This window comes from Rhinopithecus roxellana, chromosome 4 (genome assembly GCF_007565055.1).
Source record: "Rhinopithecus roxellana isolate Shanxi Qingling chromosome 4, ASM756505v1, whole genome shotgun sequence".
In the NCBI taxonomy this organism is placed as follows: domain Eukaryota; kingdom Metazoa; phylum Chordata; class Mammalia; order Primates; family Cercopithecidae; genus Rhinopithecus; species Rhinopithecus roxellana.
In genome coordinates, this window is record NC_044552.1 from 116,463,675 (window position 1) to 116,487,047 (window position 23,373).

Below are 23,373 nucleotides of genomic sequence, written 5' to 3' on the forward strand. Positions count from 1 at the left end.
ACTTGTGGCTCTAACTTTTTGAGATGACATGATCCTCCATGACCTGTTCCTTATCAATACTATAGTTACATTATACAAATGTATAGTTACGTTGTTCCTTATCAATACTACAGTTCCTTATCCATACCATAGTTACTGGTACTTGACTAAAGGTAATACCATCTACTAGTAATACCACACTGTTTGTGAATCCCTTCATGCAATTCATGCAATTTCATGTCACTATGCTTTACTCATTATTTTAACTTTCTGCAACTCTATTATTTTTTCAGTTAACTAATATGACTTCTGTAACAGGTAATGGCATGTCTTCTCCAGGAAGTCTTCTTTGAACCCTGTTGTTTTGCGGATTATAATACTCTTTATATACCTCTGTGTCAGCACTTCACTGTACGTTCTTTGAAAGAAGTACTATATTTGATAGCATCTAATACAATGCCTCATGTAGTTAACAGACATTGACAAGTTCATTAAGATGATCTGAACTATTAGGTAGAATGATTCTTGAGTCTGATTGTACTCTTTGACTCTAGGTTCAGATATCCGAAAACATTTTCGATAGTGTTACTTCAATTTTCTGTTTTCATATCAAATTATATCCCCCGTTATAATTAACTGTCCCTCGTAACTTTCAGTTTTTCTCCCCCAGAATTTGGCAATGACAGGCTTCTCCTTCCTTTCCCTCACAAAATGCGAAATAATTAATGTTGGCTTTTTCCTTCATAAAGTAACTCAAAATGCACATTAGCTCTTACCTGGATGTTTACAGAAGCTTCTTAATTAGTCCCTTTTATCTTTAGTCAGTTCTTATTCTGACCCATTCTGTTTGCCATTACCTGATTAATCTTTCCCAAAGCACTTTTTTCATTATATCACCCTCCAGTTCAAAATCCTTCAGTGTCTTCTTACCACTTTAAGAATGAAGTCTTGATTTTTCTTTTAATAGCAGGATTAACCATTTTTGTATTCTAGCATCAGACATAGTGACTAGCACTGAGTAACTTCTTCTGAAGTGAATGAAGAGAACATATGACTGAACAAATGGAACACCATTTCTATTCTTAAATTTATTGCCTTCTAATGCTACTATAAAAATTCTCCATTATAATCAAAGTGGTTACTTTTTTTTCATTCTTCAAACACCTTGCTCTTTTATATATTCCTCTTAAGATGTAAATTATATTACCCTTCTGCTTTTGTGGCTTGTTATCCACTTTGATTTTATCCAAAGTCCTTATGTGGCTTACAAGATCTTACGTGATCTGGAACCCTGCCAACTGTGCCAAGCCCAGCACCTTTGCACTTGCTTTTTCTTCTCATTGGAATGTTCTTCCCCATGTACCTATGTGTTTCCCTCCCTTACTTATTTAGATCTTTACTCAAATGTCACCTTCTTAAAAGGTGTCTCCTGATCATTGTACTTGAAATATTAGCTTCTATCAGTCATCATCCCCATACTTTGATTTCTTTTTTATACATAAAGCTCACCACAAGTTGAGGTATTACATGTTTGTATGTTTAATTATCTGTTTCTCATTAGAATATAAGTTCCCAGAAGGCAGAGACTTTGTCTGTTTGCTCGTTTTGTACCCTACTGCTTAGAAAGTTTGCTGTATATGTTGAGTTAGCGAGTAAGTGATTTGATTTTATATACCTTTGTGTTTTTACTTTCTTCCTTTTCACCTAACCACTCCTTACTTATCCTTTGAGAATCACTTCCATGCCCATTTTCTTATGCTTCCCCCCAAAGATTTTTCTCCTCTGAATTGGTAAAACAATCTTATACTTTGTTTTGCACTTATACCTATAAAGGAGTAGTTTTCAATCCTCCTCCATGACAGAATTATGTACAATCTTGTTACTTAGTCTATGAACAGCTAGTTGCATGGCCATTTCCTTATCTGTTGCAGGAATTAAATAGGGCCTATTCAATAAATGAAGTAATTATTGATCAGAAAAATCAAAGATTGCTTATTGAAAATACATATGCCAGATCTATTCTAAGTGTTTGACCTTTATTAATTTAATTCTTTAGGTACTATTATTGTCCCTTTTTTTTTAGATGAGGAAAGCCAAGAAGGTGACTACCCACAATATGGTCCATCATGGGATAGCAGCATCTGCCTGATAGAAATGTAGACCCTCAACCAGGCACGATGGCTCACACCTCAAATCCCAGCACTTTGGGAGGCTGAGGTGGCCGAATCTCGAGGTCAAGATATCGAGACTATCGTGGCCAACATGGTGAAACCCCATCTTTACTAAAAATACAAAAAATTAGTGGGACATGGTGCCACGCACCTGTAGTTCCAGCTACTCCGAAGGCTGAGGCAGGAGAACTGCTTGAACCCGGGAGGTGGAGGTTGCAGTGAGCTGAGATGGTGCCTCTGCACTCCAGCCTGGCACCAAAGCAAGACTCTGTCTCAAAAATAAACAAATGAAATGTAGACCCTCAGACCAACTGCGTCAGGAATTACAAACAAATAGTAAATATTATGATTAGGCTCAATGCTGAAGATGCAGAAAGATCTTTAGTGAGGCCAGGACATTAGTATTTGTAGAAAGATGTGCAGATGATTTTGGTGGTAGTCAACATTGGGAACTATTTACAATAATAAAAAGGAAGTGGATCCTTGTTACTACTGTGTTGTAAAATACAGTGAAACATAATCGAAAAACTAATTTTATACTCATAATCATCTATAAAGTCAAGACTAATGAAAATATGAGGGTAAATTCTAAAATTGATGACTTTTTACTTGTCTGTTTTTTTTTTTTTTTTTTTTTTTTTTTTTTTTTTTTTTTTTTTTTTTTGAGACGGAGTCTCGCTCTGCCGCCCAGGCTGGAGTGCAGTGGCCGGATCTCAGCTCACTGCAAGCTCCGCCTCCTGGGTTTACGCCATTCTCCTGCCTCAGCCTCCCAAGTAGCTGGGACTACAGGCGCCCGCCACGTCGCCCGGCTAGTTTTTTGTATTTTTTAGTAGAGACGGGGTTTCACCGTGTCAGCCAGGATGGTCTCGATCTCCTGACCTAGTGATCCGCCCGTCTCGGCCTCCCAAAGTGCTGGGATTACAGGCTTGAGCCACCGCGCCCGGCCTACTTGTCTGTTTTTATACCTGTGCTAGTTACTGTTTCTGGAACATGGGCAAGCAACTTCATTTTAAGCACTTCACCTCCGTTATTGTATATAAGACAGCATTATTATAGACATGCCTGGTTTGCCGGGTTCATCAATGGATTCCTGATTTGTTGTTCTTTCCCAGTCTTGCAAATTAACTCAATTGTGGGGCATAGGAAAATTTTAAATTATCACATCGTTGACCTTTGGAATTCATATAGAGCCTGGCACCCCCCAGAAGTATTAAACTTTTTATGCATCTGGTATATCACCTGGGATTGGCTGTTATACTACTTTATAACTACGTTTATTAAGAACTTACATATGAATGAGTGAATACAGCAATGTGACATTTGGAACATGTGTTATTTATTTGTGTAGTAAAATGGTATTTGAGGCAGCGGTAGCATAGTGATTATAGAATTGGGGCATTGAAGCTAGACTGTTTGGGTTCAAATCCTGGCTCTGCTGCTTACTAACAGCATGACCCAAGCAAATTACTTATCCTTTCTGTACTGAGATTCCTTGTCTATAAAATGAGTACAATAAAGTACCTACAAATTAAATTCGTTATTAAAGGTCAAACACTTAGAATAGGGGTAGTGCATATATTATCATTAAACAGTTTTTAATTCTCTGGCCAACAATAATAGTTACTCTTTATTGAATATGTCTTATTTAATTCTTGCAGCAGATGAGGAAATGACCATCCAACTGCTAATTGGCAAAATAGGATATATACTCTAGTATGTCTGTCTCTGTATCTTTCTAGTGATGCTCGAATGCATCTAAGAACATGTTTATTGGGATTTAGAAGCAGTAGTGCATATTGTCTTGCCTTGCAGTCAATAAAAGTGCATATTATTTTGCCTTGTCTACAAAGTACTTTTACCTAAATGCTGTGACCTTAATGCTTTAGCAGCTCCATAGAGGATAATAGGGCATTATTTCCATTTAACGGATGAAAAACTGAGGTTTAGTAGTTTTCCAGAGTCACAAGCTGATTTTTTCTGTCTTAGAAAAGAGTTCATTTGAAGAATTCTCCTTGCATCTCAAGGAGCCCTTATTTTTCTCTGTAATTATATGTGATGGTAAGCATCATTACCACTGCTGTGCTTTATCATCAAAACAGTCAACGAACTCTTTGCTTTGATTTCACATATTCATTCATTCATCCATCCATCCGTCCATCCATCTACCACCTACTTACCCCTCCTCCACATATGCACAGACACACAGATGTACTGGGGCATCTGTTACATGGAGGCATTGCAAAGTATGCTTGAATTTCTGCTTGCCAGCCTGGTTTCTGGCTTATTGCTTCTCCCTGATAATTTGGGCATGCACAGGATTGCGGCTCAGGATTGAAGCTACCATTATCTCAAGTTGAGGCTTTGTAAAAGTCTCTTCATACCTAGAAGGTGTTTGTTGTTTTTTCTCAATTTTTTGAAGACAGGATTGGATTAGATGATTTTTCAGGTAACTTCCACTCTTTAAATATCAGGGTTGTTTTGTTTTTCTAATGGCTAATGCCATTACCTTAGTTATGTTATATTCTTCCTGGATAATAAGGCAGAGTGAGCCCTGTTTCACAGATACAAACAAGTATGACAAGAGGATTCAGTGTCCAAGGTTTTTTAGTGAGTTTAGCGGAAGCTAAAAATGGTTGTAGAGTGTCCTGATTCCCATTTAGTTTTCCATCAGTTAAATCAATAAGATACTTAGAATAATTACTCATAATGGTTTGGAACAACTTTTTGACTTAAAACTTTCCATTATATTTTTCACTAATACAGATTTTTTTAAAGTTACCACATTTGCAGTAGAGTTTGAAGAGGAATTCAATTACTGCTTTTAATCCTTACTGGTCATATTTATTATATTATGCTTTTTCCATGTGATGCAAAGCCCATCAATAGACAATTTTAATTTTCCTTAAACTTTGAGGCATCGTGTATTAGAAATAATTAATATACAACTGTGAATACCAGGAAAGTAATATATAGGTTGTCATACCTTATTCTATAACAGTTACAGGAGAAACAATGGTATGCCAAGATTAGAAGCTAGAACTATAAGCAGTGGTCCAGTAAGTGTTCCCAGAAGCCTGCCTAAGTTACTAGGGAGGAGCAGAAACAGAAGGACCAGACTGGCAGGTAGAAGTTTCAGGTACAGGGTTCCATGCCTCTCATATGACAGATGCCTCAATAAATTTGTGTGTCTGTGGGCATAAGATATCTGTGTGGGAGTAGAGAGGTGGGGGCAAAATGGATAAGTGAACATATGAAATCAAAGCAAGAAGTAGCAGACTGATAAAAACAGGAAATCTTGGAAAGTGGGGCAAAAGAGTAGTCAGATGAAAGAAACAGGAAAATACTTGAAGATAATGAGGAAAGCTAAATGAGGCAGGGTAACTGAGCTAAAATAGAAGCATAAGAACACCTAGATAATTGGTATGTGAAAATGTGGGTGTTTATATAGTGTAATGATAGGCTTCTAAAAACTGTTCAGAATGTTATTTCATGTGGTCTTCACAATAACCCTGTTAGGTGGATATAGCAACAATTGTTCCTATTCTTGACTCCAAAGAAAACAGCGAGTTGGGAGGTTACTTGTTTTTCCAAAGTCACACAGCTCTGGATAGCTATGCTCATAGCCATGTTTATTATGCAACATAGTTACTCCTTTTGTCTCAATTTTCTCATATGTAAGATTTGAATAATAATTATGTCTACCTCATAGGATGAGAAACAATGCTTATAAAACACTTTGCCTGGTGCTGGTCTCATAGTAAATACCAATAAATGCTGGACATTTCTGTTTTTTCCACCATGAGAGCTGCAATTTGAATAACTTGACATTCAGCAAATTTATTTTGCTACTATACTATATTGTATCTTTTATAATATAAGAGGGCTGGTTACATGTGTTTATTTCCACATGTGTATATTTCCAAACTGATGTTAACGTGAAATCTGTCTTTACTCAAATAAAATAATTGCCAAGTGTTGGGAGATCCTACATCCTTGTGTTGTGCCTTTTAAGAAATCACATATTTTTCCTTTTATGCAAAAAATCTACTTTCATATTTCTACTGTTTGTGTTGAAGAAGGTAGATAATGCCTCATAAAACGGCCATCACCCGGAGCTATATTATATTCTTTATAATATTTTATATATGTTTTGTGTTTTCTTTTACATTGTTACCTCTAGTGACAAAACTTCTTCTAATATTTGCATTTTTGTAAATGTACCTTCAGCAGATATGCAGTGGTCACATCTAATATAATACATTTATTTTTCAATACTCTGTATAATTAGTTTTCTGGTCCAAACATGTGATTTTAAAAATTACCAGTGACTGCAAAGGGTATTTCTAGCTCTTTGGTTATAGTGCAGAAATTTGGTTCTTCCTTCAGACTTCCATTACAGTACACCCTTGGCATTTCCTGTACTTGTCACTTATTTCTTTATGTTTAAATAAATTATTATTATAAGGTCTTAGACAACTTTGTTCTGGTTTAAAAATAGCAGGTAATCATTCTTCTTATCCAGACTGAAAAAGCTTGAATGTTCAAACTATTGAGCAGAAAGCATTTTGTGTATTCCCAGAGATATTAGCTTCTTTTCAAATCCAAAAACACTAAGTGGGTGCACATTTCCAAAACAAGTGTGGTTTGGGGTCATTGTTGTACTCTTAATTGAAACTCATCTTTGCTGTTTTAACTCAACCTTGGAGAATGTAATCTGTGGCTTTAAAATTGTTTACCTCACAATGGTTTTGTTTATTTTTTTATTAATTATTCTTTTTTTTTTTTGGAGACAGTGTCTCACTGTTGTCCAGACTGGAGTGCAGTGGTGCAGTCTCAGCTCACTGCAACCTCTGCCTCAAGCAGTCCTCCAGCCTCAGCCTCCCGAGAAGCTGGGACTACAGGCGCATGTCACCACGCCCAGCTAATTTTTTGTATTTTTAGTAGAGATGGGGTTTCACCATGTTGCCCAGGCTGGTCTTGAAATCCTGAGCTCAGGCAATCCACCCACTTCAGCGTCCCAAAATGCTGAGATTACAGGCGTGAGCCACTGCGCTCGGCCTTCTTTTTTTTTTTTTTTAAACCTAATGGATTCAGAACTTTGAATCATATTCCCACATTAGCTCCTAGTTATACTCCCTGGTACCTCAACAGTTTTGTTCTGGAGAGGTCAAAGGTGGTTCACATTTGTTGGCCTTTCTCATTATTGCCTTGAATGCATGTTTTCTAGCATCTCTTCTTGTAGTCTTTCCTAGTGTTAGAATTCTGGTGTTGCTCCTCGCCCTTCAAAAGACACAACTACATGTGGCTTTTCCAGCCCCTTTTCTTAAGCTTTCTGAAATTCCTTTATTTTGTTTGTTTATTTTTTGAGACAGTCTTGCTCTGTCACCCAAGTTGGAGTGCAGTGGCACAATCTCGGCTCACTGCAGCCTCCACCTCCTGCGTTCAAGCAATTCTCCTACCTCCTGAGTAGCTAGGATTACAAGCGTGTACCATCATGCCTGGCTAATTTTTTTGTATTTTTGTTAGGGATGGGGTTTCACCATGTTGGTCAGGTTGGTCTTGAACTCCTTGGCCTCAAGTGATCCACCCACCCTGGCCTCCCAAAGTGCTGGGGTGAAATTTCTTTAACCTAAGTCAAAAGAGAAGATAATCAACAATGTTTAATTCACTTAAAACTTGTGTGTGTGTAGGTACATAAGAGTGCATGTCTTAGTGTGTAAAAGAAAAGTGGGCTTCAGAGTCAGATTTGAGTTCAGATGATGGGGCTAGCCCTTTGTAGCCTTGTGGCCATTGGGCATATTTAGCTTTCCTACTGTTAGCTTCATCATCTATAAAGAAGATTAATGATACCTATCCCATAGAGTTGTTCAGATTTTAAAAGAATTTAATTAATTTAAGGAATTTCTAGCACATACATAGAGGTCAATCAGAAATGTTACTCCTTCCTAGGGAATAGGTTTTAGTTAGTAAATAAAAGGGCTTTTTTAGAAATGGTGAGCAAAATCCATCCTGCTCAAGTACCATAAGATATTTATTGTCTTTTGGAACCAATATACTTTGAAAAAGCTATAAAGGGTAGTAAAAATGGTGGTATTATTTTACATGGATTCCACTGTGTAGAAATGTGCTCTGAACTTTTGCTATGTGGATATAGGCAGTTGAGTTAGTTGCCAGATGGATTTTAGTGGTGTGTTACTTACCTCACTCTAAGATAAAGGAACTGAAATGGTTCTCTAGCCACTAGTTCAAGTTGAAAGCGTCTGCGGCAAGTTTTTACAGAGAGGACATAGCAGATATTTGGTTAGCTTTTATGAGAATTGCTTACTGTATACTCCTTCCCCAGCCATTCGTGCACTTGTTTTTACAATATTTCAGATAGCATTAAGTAACATCACATAATTATCCAGGAATTCCAATGTAAAGGGGCTGAAGGCTCTAATGTTATACAATTTATACTTAGAATTTTTACTCAGTCTTGGGTAGTTATGCGAAATGTTCTAAGATGTGGTCTTATAACCAGCTTGATCTTTCTGTGGAATTGCTTTAGATACATGTGCTAGTTCTGTGTTTTGTATAGTTCTTTCATGTATCCACTTCCCCTAAACTGTTTAAAAACATCAAACATCTTTTTTAAAGTACTTATTTTTCTTAGTGGAATGCTATCTCTGTTAAAGGAATTCTTCTCCATCATTTCCACTGGTTGTTTTTTTGCTGCTTTCTGTGTAATTGAAAAGAAAAAAAAAAGTAGATGTAAGGATGATATACATGAGTTTATGTCTATTCAGTTGATCTGGCAGTAATATAAACAGAAACAGGAATAATAGCATGGTTGTACATTTAGTTTTAAATAATCATATTATCAGTGGGTACACAACATAAATACCTTCTATTTCACATCACTAAGCAGATCTCTTATTTCCCTCTCTTTGGTAACCTCAGTTTCCTGAACAAGTTTCTATTAAGGTCTAGATATATCTAAATTTTGGGTTGAATTAATCAGCAAAAGTGAGCAAATGATGAGACAAAATCTGAGGCAGTATCAAATTATGTTTTATTATTTTATGAAGAGTAACTTGTTATTGTATATTATTGCCTACCAAGTGAGAATGATTATGAATCTTTTGGGACCAAAGTACTAAGATTGTATCTAACATGGTTTTGTCTACTACACAAGGCCTGTGTCTTCTAAACAAAGAAAGTATTTTAATTTAATATACCACACATAAGCCAGATATTCTTAACTTCCTCTTGGTACATCCATGTTCTAAAGCCCTCAGGAGAAAATGGTTTAAAAAGTTGTTTTCATGTCTAGATTTTTAATAAAAATCATTTGTCATGTGTGAGTTGCAAAATGCAGACCTTCACTCTGAAGCTGCCTCTTTCTCATTTGGATCTGACATATTAAAAAGTATATAATTAATGGTTGACATTAGTAATTAACATTAACTTTATGATGCTTAATATGCCATCATTCATCCATCAAACAACCAGAAATGCATGATGTCTTGGCATAAAGGTTTTTAATTATATAAAATGGTTCTCATATGATATAAATGGAAAAAGCTCAAAATGTACTTTAAGAAGATTTTTGTAAGCATTTGTTAAGCATGTTAGCTGTATTTTTATTTCTTTTTAGGAGTATGCATCAACAATTGTGTCAGGAACTTCAAAGGGACAATGTGGACCTGTTTGTACAGTCTTCATTATCAGCTAAAGAGCGCCACCTTGCTGCAGTTGCCAGTGCACTGTGGAGACATTTCTTTTCATTTTTGAAGAGTCAGAGAATGTCACAGGTAGTGCGTTTCTCACAACTTGCGGATGCAGCTGCAGGTCAGCATTAATTATTAATTTGCTAATTTCTCTTTTTGCAGACTCTTTGTCAGTATTTTCGTTTATTTTCTTAGTAACAAACTCTTCTATAGCAAACATTTTGTCAGCCAGAAAGATGAAACAAATTACATATTAATAAATTGGGATATTTTGGATTACTTATTACTAAAAATTAAATGATGATTTGCTAAAAATAAGATAATTTTCTATCCTGAAAATATTGAATGTACATAAGCTTTTCTTATACATGTAATATTTTGGAAGATAAACTAGCATTTGATTATGTGTGATTCAAGTAGTTTATTTTCGAATTGTATGAGCAGGTATATAGGTATAAGATGAAGTTAATTTGTGCAAAGAGCAAAAGAATATAAAATAAATACAACTTCAACCCCAAGAGAATGAGATCAGAATGACATTGAATATTGTTTTGACTTCTACTAGATTCTACTGTAAGTTGTAATTTTTACTTAATTTGATTGTTAACCTAAAGACATATCCTTAGGCTTTAGGGGACTCTGGATCTTATGAAATTATAGGCAAGAATTTGAATATATGTGCATATATACCATTTCTAAGAAGAGACCATTATCTTCTCAAGGGGGTATTTTGCTCAAAGTATGTTAAGAAGTATTGAAATGAACAGTGATTAGTGTGGTAACTCCATGTACTTAAATGAATGAAGTTCATTTAAAGGCATTTAATTTATTTTTAAATAATGCTTTTAAAAACCTAAGATGGAAACCAGCATTTATCCTAGTGTGTGCGAGGAAAACTGAGCTTAAAGCACTGTGTAAAAGACTGAATGATTTAAATTTGAAAAGATTTTGAATTCTGATAACACTTCTATAATTAAGACTTCACAATGATAGATTAAAGAATTGTGACAGGACAGCAGTTTTCCAACTACTGTAATATCTATGAAAATAAATATTGATATTCAATCAGTTTAATCTAAGTAGCCATTAATAGATGATATAACTTACCTTGTGTACATGCATCATCCCAACTGCCAGTCAGTCAACAAAAATAATAATGCATCAGTTTACTCAGTGCTGTCTTAGATGCTGAAGATAAATGGTATATAAATAGAAAGCAGAATATGTGGGCTTTGGCTTTGATTTGAAATAAAGACTTGATCATTTAGGAGAGAATGATTTTCTTCATGTAAAAAAAGTTACTGAGTACCTACTTTAATAGGCATTGGAGAGATACTAGTGGAGAAGAAGGACAAGAATACTTGTTCTCATGGAGCTAATAATCTAGTGTTGGGGCATAGGAAGACCACTAAATGAATAAATAGTGTAATGTGTGGCGATAAATGCTGTGGGAAAGAGTGGAAGTATAGGATAGAAATACAGAAGGCCAGAGGCAGTTATAATTTTAAATAGAGTGGTCAGGAAGGCCCAAGTAAGTAATATTTGTGCAAAGAACTGAAGGAGATGAGAGACCATGCTTTGCAGAAGTCTGAAGGCAAGAACATGTCTGGTGTGTTTAATAAACTATAGGGAAACAGTAAAGGCTCTTGTGGAATGAGAAAGGGAAAAAGAACTAAGAGATGGATCAAGAAGTAATGGAGAGCTAGTTTGTGTTCTGCCTTGTAAGTGGTTATAAAGACTTTTGCTTTTACTCTGAGATTGGAAACTGTTGAAAAGTTTTGAGCAGAGGAGTAATAAGATTCCTGTGGCTGCTAGGTTGAAGCTAGACTTATAGGAAGACTAGGCAAGGGAAGAAGCAGGAAGGCAGTTAGGGAACTATTGTAATAACCCAAAAATGAGCAGCTGTGGCTAGATGGTAGTGGCAATAGAGGTGGTGAGAAGTGGTCTTATTTCCCATCTGAAGAAAGTATTTTCAAGGTAGAGCTGACAGAATTTGCTAAGTGGGTAAGATACGGTAACCAAATAGATAAAGAGAGGAATTAAGGGTAACTATAGACATTTGCTGAGATGTAGGAAGATTGAAGTAAGAACAGATTTTATGAGGGAAGACTAACATTTTTATTTTGGACCTTTTTTAAAGATGTTCATTAAATCCAGGTAGACATGTTAAGTAGGCACTTGGATAATGATCCTAGAGTTCAGGAAGAGGTCCAAGCTAGAGATTTAAAGTTGGAAAGCATCCACATATGAATAATTCTTTAAAACCATGAAACTGGATGAGATCACCCATAAAGTAAGTATGGATGAAAAGAAAAGTTTGAGGACTGGGCGTTAGGGTATTCCTCTGTTCAGATTTGTTAGGGTCAGGAGGAACAAGAAAGGAGATTGGAGAGGAATGAAGGTAAGTTAAGAAAAACCAGAGGAGTGTGGTGCCCTGGAGCCCAAGGAGAGGAAAGTGATCAACAGCTCAGTTTCTACAGATGGATCAAGTGAGATAAGGTCTGAGAATTAATCATTGGATTTAATAAGAGGGAAGTCACTGTTGACCTGAAAGAGCAGTTTGTATGCAGTGAAGAGGCAAAGGCCTGATAGAAGATGATTCCAGAGGAAATGTGAAAAGAGGAATTGCAGACTGCAAATTTAGATTAATCTTTTTGAATATCACTGTTTAAGAGAAGTAGAAAAATGGGGATAAAAGCTAGAGGGGTCAAAGAGGAAGGTTTGTTTTTGTATGGTTTTTAAATAACATGGGAGAAATTTCAATATATTTAAAATGCTTACAGGAATGCTCCAAAGTGAAGGAAAATTGTGTGGTACCAACAAAGTCACTTGTTTTAGTACCAAGAGAAAATGGGATCCTATAGAGAACTTGGCCTCAGTTCATCTCTAGTAGAAGAAGAGAAGGCAGAATAAGTGAGCCCAGATGAAGGCAACTGGGTGAATGTGGTAGCAGCTTATGAAAGTTCTCTTCTGATGTTTCTTGTTTCTCTGTGAAGTATTCAGTCAGTCCATCAGCTGAAAATGAGGAAGGAGCAGAAGGTGCTGGCTGTTGATGAAGAGTGAAGAGAAGATGTGCAATTGTACCCTAAGAGAATAAAAGACAGAATGGACTAGGGAAGTGTCATAGGCATGCTGGCCAATTCTAAGAGCCTACTTGAAGTCTGTAGTCATAAATGTAAAGTGGTATCAGTCAGCATGGTTCTTCTCCAGCCATTTAATACTGGTACAGGTGCAGGTACATATGGGGAAAAGGCCAAGAGTTTGAATTAAACAGGTGATGATTTTTCCAGGCAAGTACACATATCAGGAAAGGAGCAAGAGTTGGTAGGATAAATGAATTAGTATAATAATGGACCATGCAATCAAGCTTCCTAAAGAGGGACAGAGAAGACGTGGAGACAAGGAGGGATGAGGAAACGGTTGTAGGATCAGTGGATTGTAGGTCCTGATAGAATCAAAGAATTGTTGGAGTTGGGGGAGAAGAGGAAAGTTGGAAAGCTAGTTTGGAGTCAAAAATTGGGGTACTTTACAATTGAAATTACAGAGATTATAGTTACTGGTTAATGCCAAGGTCTCTGGGTATCAGCATGGGAGTGAATGGCTGACATAGAATGGAAGATAGATTGATTAAATCAGAGTTGTTCCAGAAATCGAGAGTTCATGACATTGGAGAAAAATAATCACAAAAGATTATGGCAGGAGTGCTGTTGGAGAGCATGATAGTGAGCTACAGTCTACAAAGAATGAGAGGAGGAGGTGAACTAGAAAGTAGTAGGTAAATGCAACAAAGATAGTGACTGGTACAACCTGAAGATATGAAATTCAAAGCTAGCAATTTTAGGGAGGAAGAAGGAAGAATAGTCTAGAAGCAGCAATGTGGACCAAGGAGTAATTTCACCCTATTGGTAGATCAAGTGGTATACAGGGAGTAGGAGAATAGACAGCCACCATTTCAGAAAGCTGCATAGGAGTTCTTAATAAATAATGTATTTGACAAGCAATACTGTACAAAATGAGTTTATGGGTTCCCAAGAAAAACCACAAAATAAAACATATTTGTTTAGCATGGTTAACTAAGGAATTCTAGTTCCTAGACTTTGTGAGTTCTAAAGGAAGTGGAGTGTCATTGATTGTAGGCGATCTCTGTTTAATAGAAGAGAGTAAGGTGAGAATGAACTGTTCACCTGTGGCAGATGACAAGTAAATTTGCTTCTTTGGAAGACTAGATGCTAGAGTGGAGGCACATTAGCCGAAACCTCAGGCATAGAATTTGTAATTAGGGGGAGCCATTATAGATCTGTAATGATAATGCAGAGATAAATTCTTCTAGGCCTTTCTTGGAGATCAAGATGCTACAGAAATTTCTATGACAACATGAATTTGTTCAGTTTTAGCTTTTTGTTTGCTCTACATTTCTAAATAGAACATTTTATTTTTTGGTACTTTAAAAAAAAAAAAAAAAGCTGTTGTTATAATTGGCCAGGGATGTGTGGGTCAGAAATGGTTTTTAAAGATTCTTCACCTTAAGTTTCTCTCATTTTAAATCTAGACTTTACTTTGCTAGCAATGGACATGCCAAGCACAGCTCCATCAGATTTTCAGCCTCAGCCAGTTATATCAATTATTCAACTTTTTGGTTGGGATGATATCATCTGCCCTCAAGTCGTAGCAAGATATTTAAGTCATGTCCTACAAAATAGGTACGTGCTTTTCTTTCAGGCATACACATTAATGCAAACCTGTGACAGATCAGTACCCTAGGAAGCTAAGAATTTTCAAAAATGAGGACTGATCTCTACTACATATACTCTCACTTTGTCAGGTTTTTGCTTTCAGTTTTATCAGCCTTTCGACAGTAGTAATAGTAAGAATACTAACTTATGTTTTGTGGCCTGCTTTAAAAAAAAAAGAAGTTGTTTGTTAAGAAACTGTTTTTGTAAGACTGCCTTATCATCCTGAAGTCACCTTTCTACACATCCCACTGTGAAAGAAATTACACATTTATTATTACTGAATCTGTAAGACACTGGTATTTATTACAGTTTTTTATTTAATGATAGCTTTCCTTTTTACTACTAGATTTTTAAAGATTTCACTCTTAACTCATGAAATCATGAACAAGATACTTCACCTGAACAATGTCTTCCTTATCTATAAGTATTTCCTGCCACATTACACAAAAGATCTGAGGAACCTCACTTGAAAAAAATATACAATAAATAAAGTTACAATAGAAATAGTGTAGAATGATCAGGAAGATTTGAATAAGAACATCAGGATGAGGGAAAATAAATTAAATATACAAGCCTAAGAGGTCTTAGTCCTCTTTTTAGTAACAACTGCCTGTAGAGTGAGAGAGCATATGTTCATGACCACTTCTCTGTTTACTTTTTCTAGGGTTTTTATTTTTATTCTGCTTGCCACTTTCTTCATTACTATCTCACCTAGCTAGTTACAATAAGCCCTTGCTTTTCCCTTGGTAGCCATATTCTTTTCTGTCTTCTTCCTTAGCATAAACCTACACATACGCTGTGTGTACACATGGCATATGTGTAGGTTTATGAGATCTTAGTCCTCTTAGGCCTGTATATTTATTTTATTTTCCCTCATCTTCATGTAGTTTTTGTCCAAGCTGCTGGTCAGTGGAAATAAAGAGATATGTAGTTGGTGAGCTAAGTCTTTTCCTAAGGAAGCTCAATAAGCAGTATCATTAAGTATACATTTTATCGTTGGGCTTTCTGTTGTAAAATAAGAGAGTTAATGTCAGTTGGATTACTTTTACAGTCACTTTTAGTTTGATAATTCTTTAATAGTAATGAACATTTTTATTATGTATTAAAGACTTTTGCTGAAAGTTTGAAATAATTTCCACTGAAAAAATAATATTGTTAGTGTATTAGTAACATTTGAAGAAACTGAAATGCAAAGGTGTTATATAGCTTTGGGAAAGTTGTAAGGTAATAAATGACCAGTCTGTGTTCGTCTTCATTGTGTACTTTTTTATGACAACTTATATTCAAGGTATTTCAAAACAACATTTTTAGAGTTTGTCTGAATTTTAAAAAATTTGGACTTTACATAACATTTTATATTTAGGTTAAGACCATCCCCGTCCTCTCTACCCTGACTAATGAATGGATTAGAAATCAGGTTTAGTGGCTGGGCGCGGTGGCTCATGCCTGTAATCCCAGCACCTTGGAAGGCCGAGCCGGATGGATCACAAGGTCAGGAGATCGAGACTATCCTGGCTAACACGGTGAAACCCCGTCTCTACTGAAAATACAAAAAATTAGCCGGGCATGGTGGCGGGTGCCTGTAGTCCCAGCTACTTGGGAGACTGAGGCAGGAAAATGGTGTGAACCCAGGAGGCAGAGCTTGCAATGAGCCAAGATCACGCCACTGCACTCCAGCCTGGGCAACAGAGTGAGATTCCTTTAAAAAAAAAAAAGAAAGAAAGAAATCAGGTTTAGCCAGCCCATTGTCTTCATAGAAATAATTATTTTTTAAATCTGGCAAATGCTATTTTGCGAGGTAATTTTTAGTAACAACTCTCCGTATAGTGAGAGAGCATACACGTTCATGACTACTTCTCTGTTTACTTATTCTAACGGCCACTGATTTTTATTCTACTTGCCACTTCCTTCGTTATTATCTCATCTAGCTAGTTATAATAAGCCCTTGCTTTTTCCTTGGTAGCCACATTCTTTCTTGTCTTCTCCCTTAACATAAACCTACACATATGTCATCAGTGGAAAAAGGAAAATTGAAAATTAGAACATTAAAAATGAAAACAAGGATATTTGTCTAATATCTTTTTGGGTTTATATGTAGTATTCATTTTCAACAATGCATGTCTACTTTGCTGTGTTTGTCTGAAAAATAAATGAGGGCAAGGAGTTGCGGTGATGTTAGAATGTTTTTCTTTACTTCTTAATCTATATACTCAGGAAACATTGTTGTTTTTGTTTTAAAAATATTTGTCAATTTGTTTTTACAGCACATTATGTGAAGCACTTTCTCATTCAGGCTATGTGTCTTTTCAAGCCTTAACCATAAGATCATGGATTCGTTGTGTTTTGCAAATGTATATTAAAAACCTCTCTGGGCCTGATGATTTGCTCATAGATAAAAATCTTGAACAGGGAGTTGGTAAGTAAGTGTAGGTTTTTTGGGGAGGATGGAGGTATCTGTGGAAAGCTATTTACTATCTAGATCATTTGTTATGTAAATTAATAGAAAATATACAAAATATTCATAATTGGGTGTGAATACAAGCAGAACTTTATTTCCTTTTGTAGCCTGTTTCTTTGTTTTTGTTTTTGTTTTTTCAATTTTCCTGTTACTATATATGACAAACTTCTCTGCTATAAAAGATAAAAGAACTTGTTTCCTTGGAAGCCAAGAACAGAAATTTGCTCCTCAGGTGACAAACTATTTTTTTTAAAGAAACTGATCACGAAAAAAGTAGAACTCTGAAGCAAATAACCAGATACCACACTGTGAACACCCTAGAAAGAAAAATACCCAATTATGAATAATTCTCTCCCATTTTATATTAGATATTTTGCCTTTCTTCTGATTTACAACTAGTCATTGAGTGATATTTGTACTTTTTAAAAAATGTCCCATGCAGTTCTGTTGTCTATAGGGCATGCCTTTTCCCAAAGCTATTGTTTATGGCCGCTTGTTAATTTCAGGAAGGTTGGCCTGAAAAAATCCTCCAAATTTACTTTAATATTTTATTATATCAGTTGCTGTTACATGAATAACTTTTGGGCAAGGATGTTCATAAGTGAAAGAAACTTAATTTGAAGTCCTTGTGTGGAAATTTGAATTTTAAAAGAAAGCATGTCGTAAGTGAAGAATGCTGTATTACTTCTCATATATACATTATATATATGTTATGTGTGTGTTTATGTATATAGTATGTTATTATATAAATTGATATAACAAATACTATTTTATTTTAACAGAAAAAGAGTACATGGAACAGTTGGTCAAACTGACAAGATTACTGTTTAAACTCTCAGAAGTAAAAAGTATTTTCTCAAAGGCCCAAGTTGAATATTTATCCATCTCAGAAGACCCTAAAAAAGCACTCGTTCGATTCTTTGAGGTATTTTTCATTTATTAGTATAATTGCCCAGATTAATTACAATTAATTTTCAGAAAAACCTTAAGTGTTCTTAAAGTTTTTCTATAAAATGAATTCTTATAAGTTAAATCATATTATTGATTGCCTGCTATTGAAAAGTTCTAGAGGAAGAAAAATGTGAATCTAAGGTATAGTACAATTCACACTTAAGGACAGCAGAAAAATTACATTAATGAAGAATAATAAAACTAGAGAATACTACAAAAAAGCTTTACTCTAAGGCTAATCTAAATTGTAGGAATATTGACATAGTTGCTGGACAACCGCATTCTTCAGATGCTTGGGAACTGAATATCCTTGTAAACATTCCATAATACTCCCATCTTAGTGTTTATCACCCTGTAGCGTACAGTGTAGGCATAAGCACCATCTACTTCATATGACAGTGTAGTTGGAGCATTAACATCCAATTCATTTGTTTTGTTTTGTCTCGATAATGAACCGTGCCATTCTAAATTTTGTTTTTAATTATTAATTTTACAGAAATGTATCTATGTGAGAGTGTTTGTTTTACAAACCTAGTTGAAGTTGTTAATGTGTTTGGTTTAGTGTCTTTTGTAAGCTATTAATTGTAAAAGTTGGTTTATTTTCCCACAGAGTGGTTGGTATTAGCTGCAGTGAAAATAATTAAAATCAATAAGCTCTTTTCATAAATGTTAATTCTTCCATTGGTTTCTGTTAAGTTAAAATGCAATTGTACGACAATTAGAGATGTCATGCAATCTTTAAAAATATTTGATAATAGTAAATGCAGATGTAAAATACCCATTCCATTTGGACCCTTATTTAGTTGTTGATTGGATCTGAACCTGCAATTAAACACCTGTGGTGTGCTGGGAGCTATAATGGATCAGAAATGGAGCTAGAAATCAAGTTCTTCATTGATAGTTTTCATCTAGCCCAAATTAATTGTTCTTTCACCACTAAAAAAATGAGTTTTTTTGCTGAATGCTAGATAGTATTATGCTAGAACTTCGTAGGGATTTGAAAAACCAAAAGAAGTAGTTCTTTATCTCAGATAGCCTTTACTTTTCTGTGTATACAAGACATACACAAAGACTGAAATAGTAACACAAGGCATTATATGCTAAGTGCCAGTTGGTTGAATCAGTAGGTAAAGAATTTAAAGCATTTTGGTATAATAAGTTTGGATTTTATCCTGTGAAGAGTGTGAAGGCTTTGTAAGTTTTTAAGTAGATATGATTTGGTTAAATAATTTCTGTAATGAAAATAGATAACAATACTGTAAATTAAAGGTACAGAGAACTATTGGCCAAAAACTAGTGAGGTGTAGAAGGAATCAAAGATTGAATGGTTGTGGGATTTCTGAATGGATATGAAATAAATGCTGTGTTTGACTAAAAGAGTGATGATACTGTAAGGAGAAATAGGAACATCATGATTTAGGGTGACAGAGAAGTAGGTGAAGAATTCAGTTTTAAATTTACTCATTTTTAAGTTGTGTCAGGTCTCCCCAAGATTATTCCTAGGTTCTGTGATTCACAGTACTTAGCATATAGTTGTATTCACAGCTGTGACTTATTAACAGAGGGATACAAAGCATAATCAGCAAAAGGAAAAGATGCATGAGGAAAAGTCTGAAGAAACCAGGCATAGCTTCCAAGATTCTTTTCTCAGTGAAATTACACAGGATATGCTTAATTCTTCCAGCAAGGAATTGTGACAAGACATGTGAAATACTATCTGCCAGGGAAGTTCCTTAGCGACTCAGTGCCCATGGTTATTATTGGCGACTGGTCACGTATGCCCTCTTTGCCTCATACTTAGAGAATTCCAGTTCCAGAAGGAAAGCAGATATTCAGCATAAACCATATCGTTTGCATAGACCAATTTAGGATCAAGGAATTGTAGGAAACTTTTCAAAATCTAAGACCCCAAATACCAGCCAAGAGCCAACCTTGCAAGCAGGACATTTTAAGAGTAGCAGTCTTGGGTCTGCTATATTAACTCTTTTCTGCACAGACATGATAGTATGACATCTAAGTTATTATTATCAAGGTACTGAGAAATGCATGTTTTTTAGGCTAGGGAGGTTAAGCCTAAGCATAGAGATTATATTGAGAAGTCTAAGGCACTGGTATTCAAAAGTGTAGTCCAGAGACCCTTGGGAATTACTGATATCACCTGCTCAAAATTGTATTAATATTTGCACAAATAGTGTAAAATATTTTACATAAATCAACACTGTGGCCCAAGATTATGCTAGTATTCATTATAGTTTATACTGCCATCCATTTACAGAAGAAAAAGCCAGTTTCACTTAAGAATATCTTTCATGAAGCAGTAAAATTATTTATTTTATTACGTTTTGACTCTTGAGTACATGTACTTTCAGTATTCTGTGAATGACAATGCAAAGTGCACTTAAAGCACTTTTGCTGCATACCAAAGCAATGTGGTTGTCTAAATGAAAAGCACTTGTGTGATTATTTGAGTTGCAAGCTGAACTGACTGCTTTTATCTGAAAAGAACAACTGACAAAGTATGGTTATTCAGACTTGGCTATTTGGCAGACATTTTCTCAAAAAATGAATGAAGTGAGCCTATCACTTCAAAGCAAACAACTGACAGTATTTGTTGCTAATAATATAATTCAGGCTTTCAAGAAGATTAGAATTTTGAGAAACTTGTATTTGCCATCGTAATCTTGAGAGCTTTCCGATACTTATTTTCTGATGAGAATGGTGGTGGTATTAACAGGTATGATTTTTTTTCCTGATATAAATAATGAAGTGTGTCAACATTGGGAAGCTGTGTAACTCAGTGAACCACAATTTTCCAAATGACGAATACAGGCTTTTTAAAAAGCATTCATGAATGTAAAAGATTCACTCAAAATACAAGATTGACCAATGGCTTTTAATTTAACAGAGTATAAAATGTTCATTGACATGGTTTCAGACTCCATGGTTTAGTTGCAACTAATCTGTAGGAAATACCACTTGTCAAGTTTTGGTATAATAGCAAAGAGGAATTCTCATGGTTATGTGAAAAATCTTTCAAAATATTTCTTATTCTTCCAGCCACATACCTTTTTGAAGCTGTATTTTCTTCATCTGCAGCATACCACAATAAATCATGCAGAAGCAGATATGAGAATCGAGCTGTCTTTTATTAAGTCAGACATAAAAGAGATTTGTAAAAATGTTAAAAAATACTACTTTTCTCACTAAATTTGTTTTTTGTCTGGAAAATAGTCTTTTACTAAAATATGTTACTTACATGTAATGTTCATTATTATTTTTTCAATGAATTTGTGAATAAAATTTTATAGTATCATAAATATCGATAGATATAACCCAAATAATGAAAAGCCCTTCAAGATCCTCAATTTTTAAGTGTGCAAAAGGGAACTGAGACCAAAGAGTTTGCGAACATCTAGTCAAGGGAAAGGAGTGTAGAAAACAAAGGGCAGACAGCTAAATAGAGAGGAAGGGGATTAGTCATGTGTATCTCTTGTTCTTGTCTACTGATCTCACAGTCACTCATTTACGTTCACTGAGTTTCTTATCTTTTTTTCATTTCACGTTTTATTGTCAACATGTCCAACTTTAGTGTCACCATGGATTAAGCTTTCATTTCAAAGCTTCTGTGGTTCTGTTTCAGTCTTTCAGTGAAAGAAGTAGTCTTTCACTTCTGCCCTACTTCTGTGACTACACCCTGAGCAGTGGAATCCTTGGAGCATCTGAAAACTCCCTGGCGACCATCACCTGTCCTTCCAACTCATGAATGACCACATTGTAACCTTCCCCTCCCTGTTATTCTAGTACAACATTCTCCCAAGGCCTCATTTCCTTCCCTCTTCACCGTAATTAGACCCCTTGGGGCCTTACTTCTGCTACTCTTACCAACATTCTCACAATCTTGGGTCTTTTTTCTTTTGGTCACACCTACAAACCCTCAACCTTGGTTCAGTGCAACCACCTATCTCTACTTTGTCTTACATGCTGAGTGCTGCAGAAGAGAAATCACAGAACTGTTTGTATTGGTGCTATTCATGGTCCAATTTGGGTCATTGGAATTCATTATAAGTTCTCAAAAATGGTTTGAAAATTTTACTACTTTACTTAAACTTTCTTTTTTTTTTTGAAATGGAGTCTTGCTCTGTCTCCAAGCTGGAGTACAGTGACGCTATCTCGGCTCACTGCAACCTCCACCTCCCGGGTTCAAACCATGCTTCTGCCTCAGCCTCCCAAGTAACTGTGACTACAGGCACACGCCACCATCCCAGCTAATTTTTGTATTTTTACTAGAGATGGTGTTTCATCATATTGGCCAGGATGGTCTCGATCTCTTGACCTCGTGATCCACCCACCTCGGCCTCCCGAACTGCTGGGATTACAGGCGTTAGCCACCGCACCCGGCCACTTTCCTTAAACTTTCTAACCCATCTCTTAGCCACTCTTCTCTTGATTCTTTTGTGACCTTTCACCCCTTGCTTGTTCTCACCTTTCCTCAATTTATTCTCTCATTTATTTCCTTTCCTCTTCTTCTCATGTCTCTGTTTTTCTGTTACTGATTCACCTCACATTTCTCTCTACCACTCTCCATTTTGCCATCTCTACCTTCTCTGCCCATCCTTTTTTTTTTTTTCTGAGAAGTTAAGCTGGCATCAGATGGCTCATAAAATTCTAGGAAGAAAAGTGAATTCATATCATAAAGCTGAACTTTTTAGAGGTTTTGCTTGTAAAAATTTGGCATTACTTATAAGTCTTTCTTGTAGGGGAATTTAGGGATTTTGAATTCCTGGTAATCTACTGGGAAGTATGGTGAGCCAACCTGTTTGGAAATCATGATGTGATTTAGTTACAAAATATGTGTACATAAGTTTCACATTTTTTCCACTGATCTTTTGCTAAGTTGGCCCTTCTATAAGTAGTTATTGGTGAGTTTTTAAAAATTCTTCCTTTAACCTTTATTTTAATAATAAAAGACAAGACTTAATTCTTTTTACTTGTATTTTAATTGCTATGAATCTTTATTGGAAGGTTACAAATGAAAGCTTCAATGTAAAGGGCTATGGGTGCGTGTGTAGAAAAAGAGAGAGAAATTATATTTATGTTCCAAATCTTTATGGTATAAAACTTGGAAAGTTAAATGATGTTTTTCTTTATTTATAGGCTGTTGGTATAACTTACGGGAATCTCCAGACACTTTCTGATAAATCTGCCATGGTCACAAAGTCCTTGGAATACCTTGGTGAAGTATTAAAATATATTAAGCCTTATTTGGGAAAAAAAGTTTTTGGTGCAGGGCTGCAGCTGACTTATGGAATGATGGGTATGTATTCCTGACATTATTTTGCTAGTAACATTTCCTTAGGTTGGGCCTATACTAT

At 35.6% G+C, this 23,373-nt stretch overlaps 1 protein-coding gene across 2 annotated transcripts in view; it reads left to right on the forward strand.

The window, feature by feature from the left end:
* The window catches only part of MMS22L (MMS22 like, DNA repair protein), a 145,854-nt gene that overhangs the window by 85,691 nt on the left and 36,790 nt on the right, over window positions 1-23,373 (forward strand). For both annotated transcript variants that reach the window (XM_030929377.1, XM_030929378.1), the window contains 5 exons: window positions 9,787-9,980; window positions 14,409-14,559; window positions 16,857-17,008; window positions 17,833-17,975; window positions 23,156-23,315. In XM_030929377.1, coding sequence (XP_030785237.1) covers window positions 9,787-9,980; window positions 14,409-14,559; window positions 16,857-17,008; window positions 17,833-17,975; window positions 23,156-23,315 — 800 coding nt within the window. The remainder of the gene's footprint in view (window positions 1-9,786; window positions 9,981-14,408; window positions 14,560-16,856; window positions 17,009-17,832; window positions 17,976-23,155; window positions 23,316-23,373) is intronic.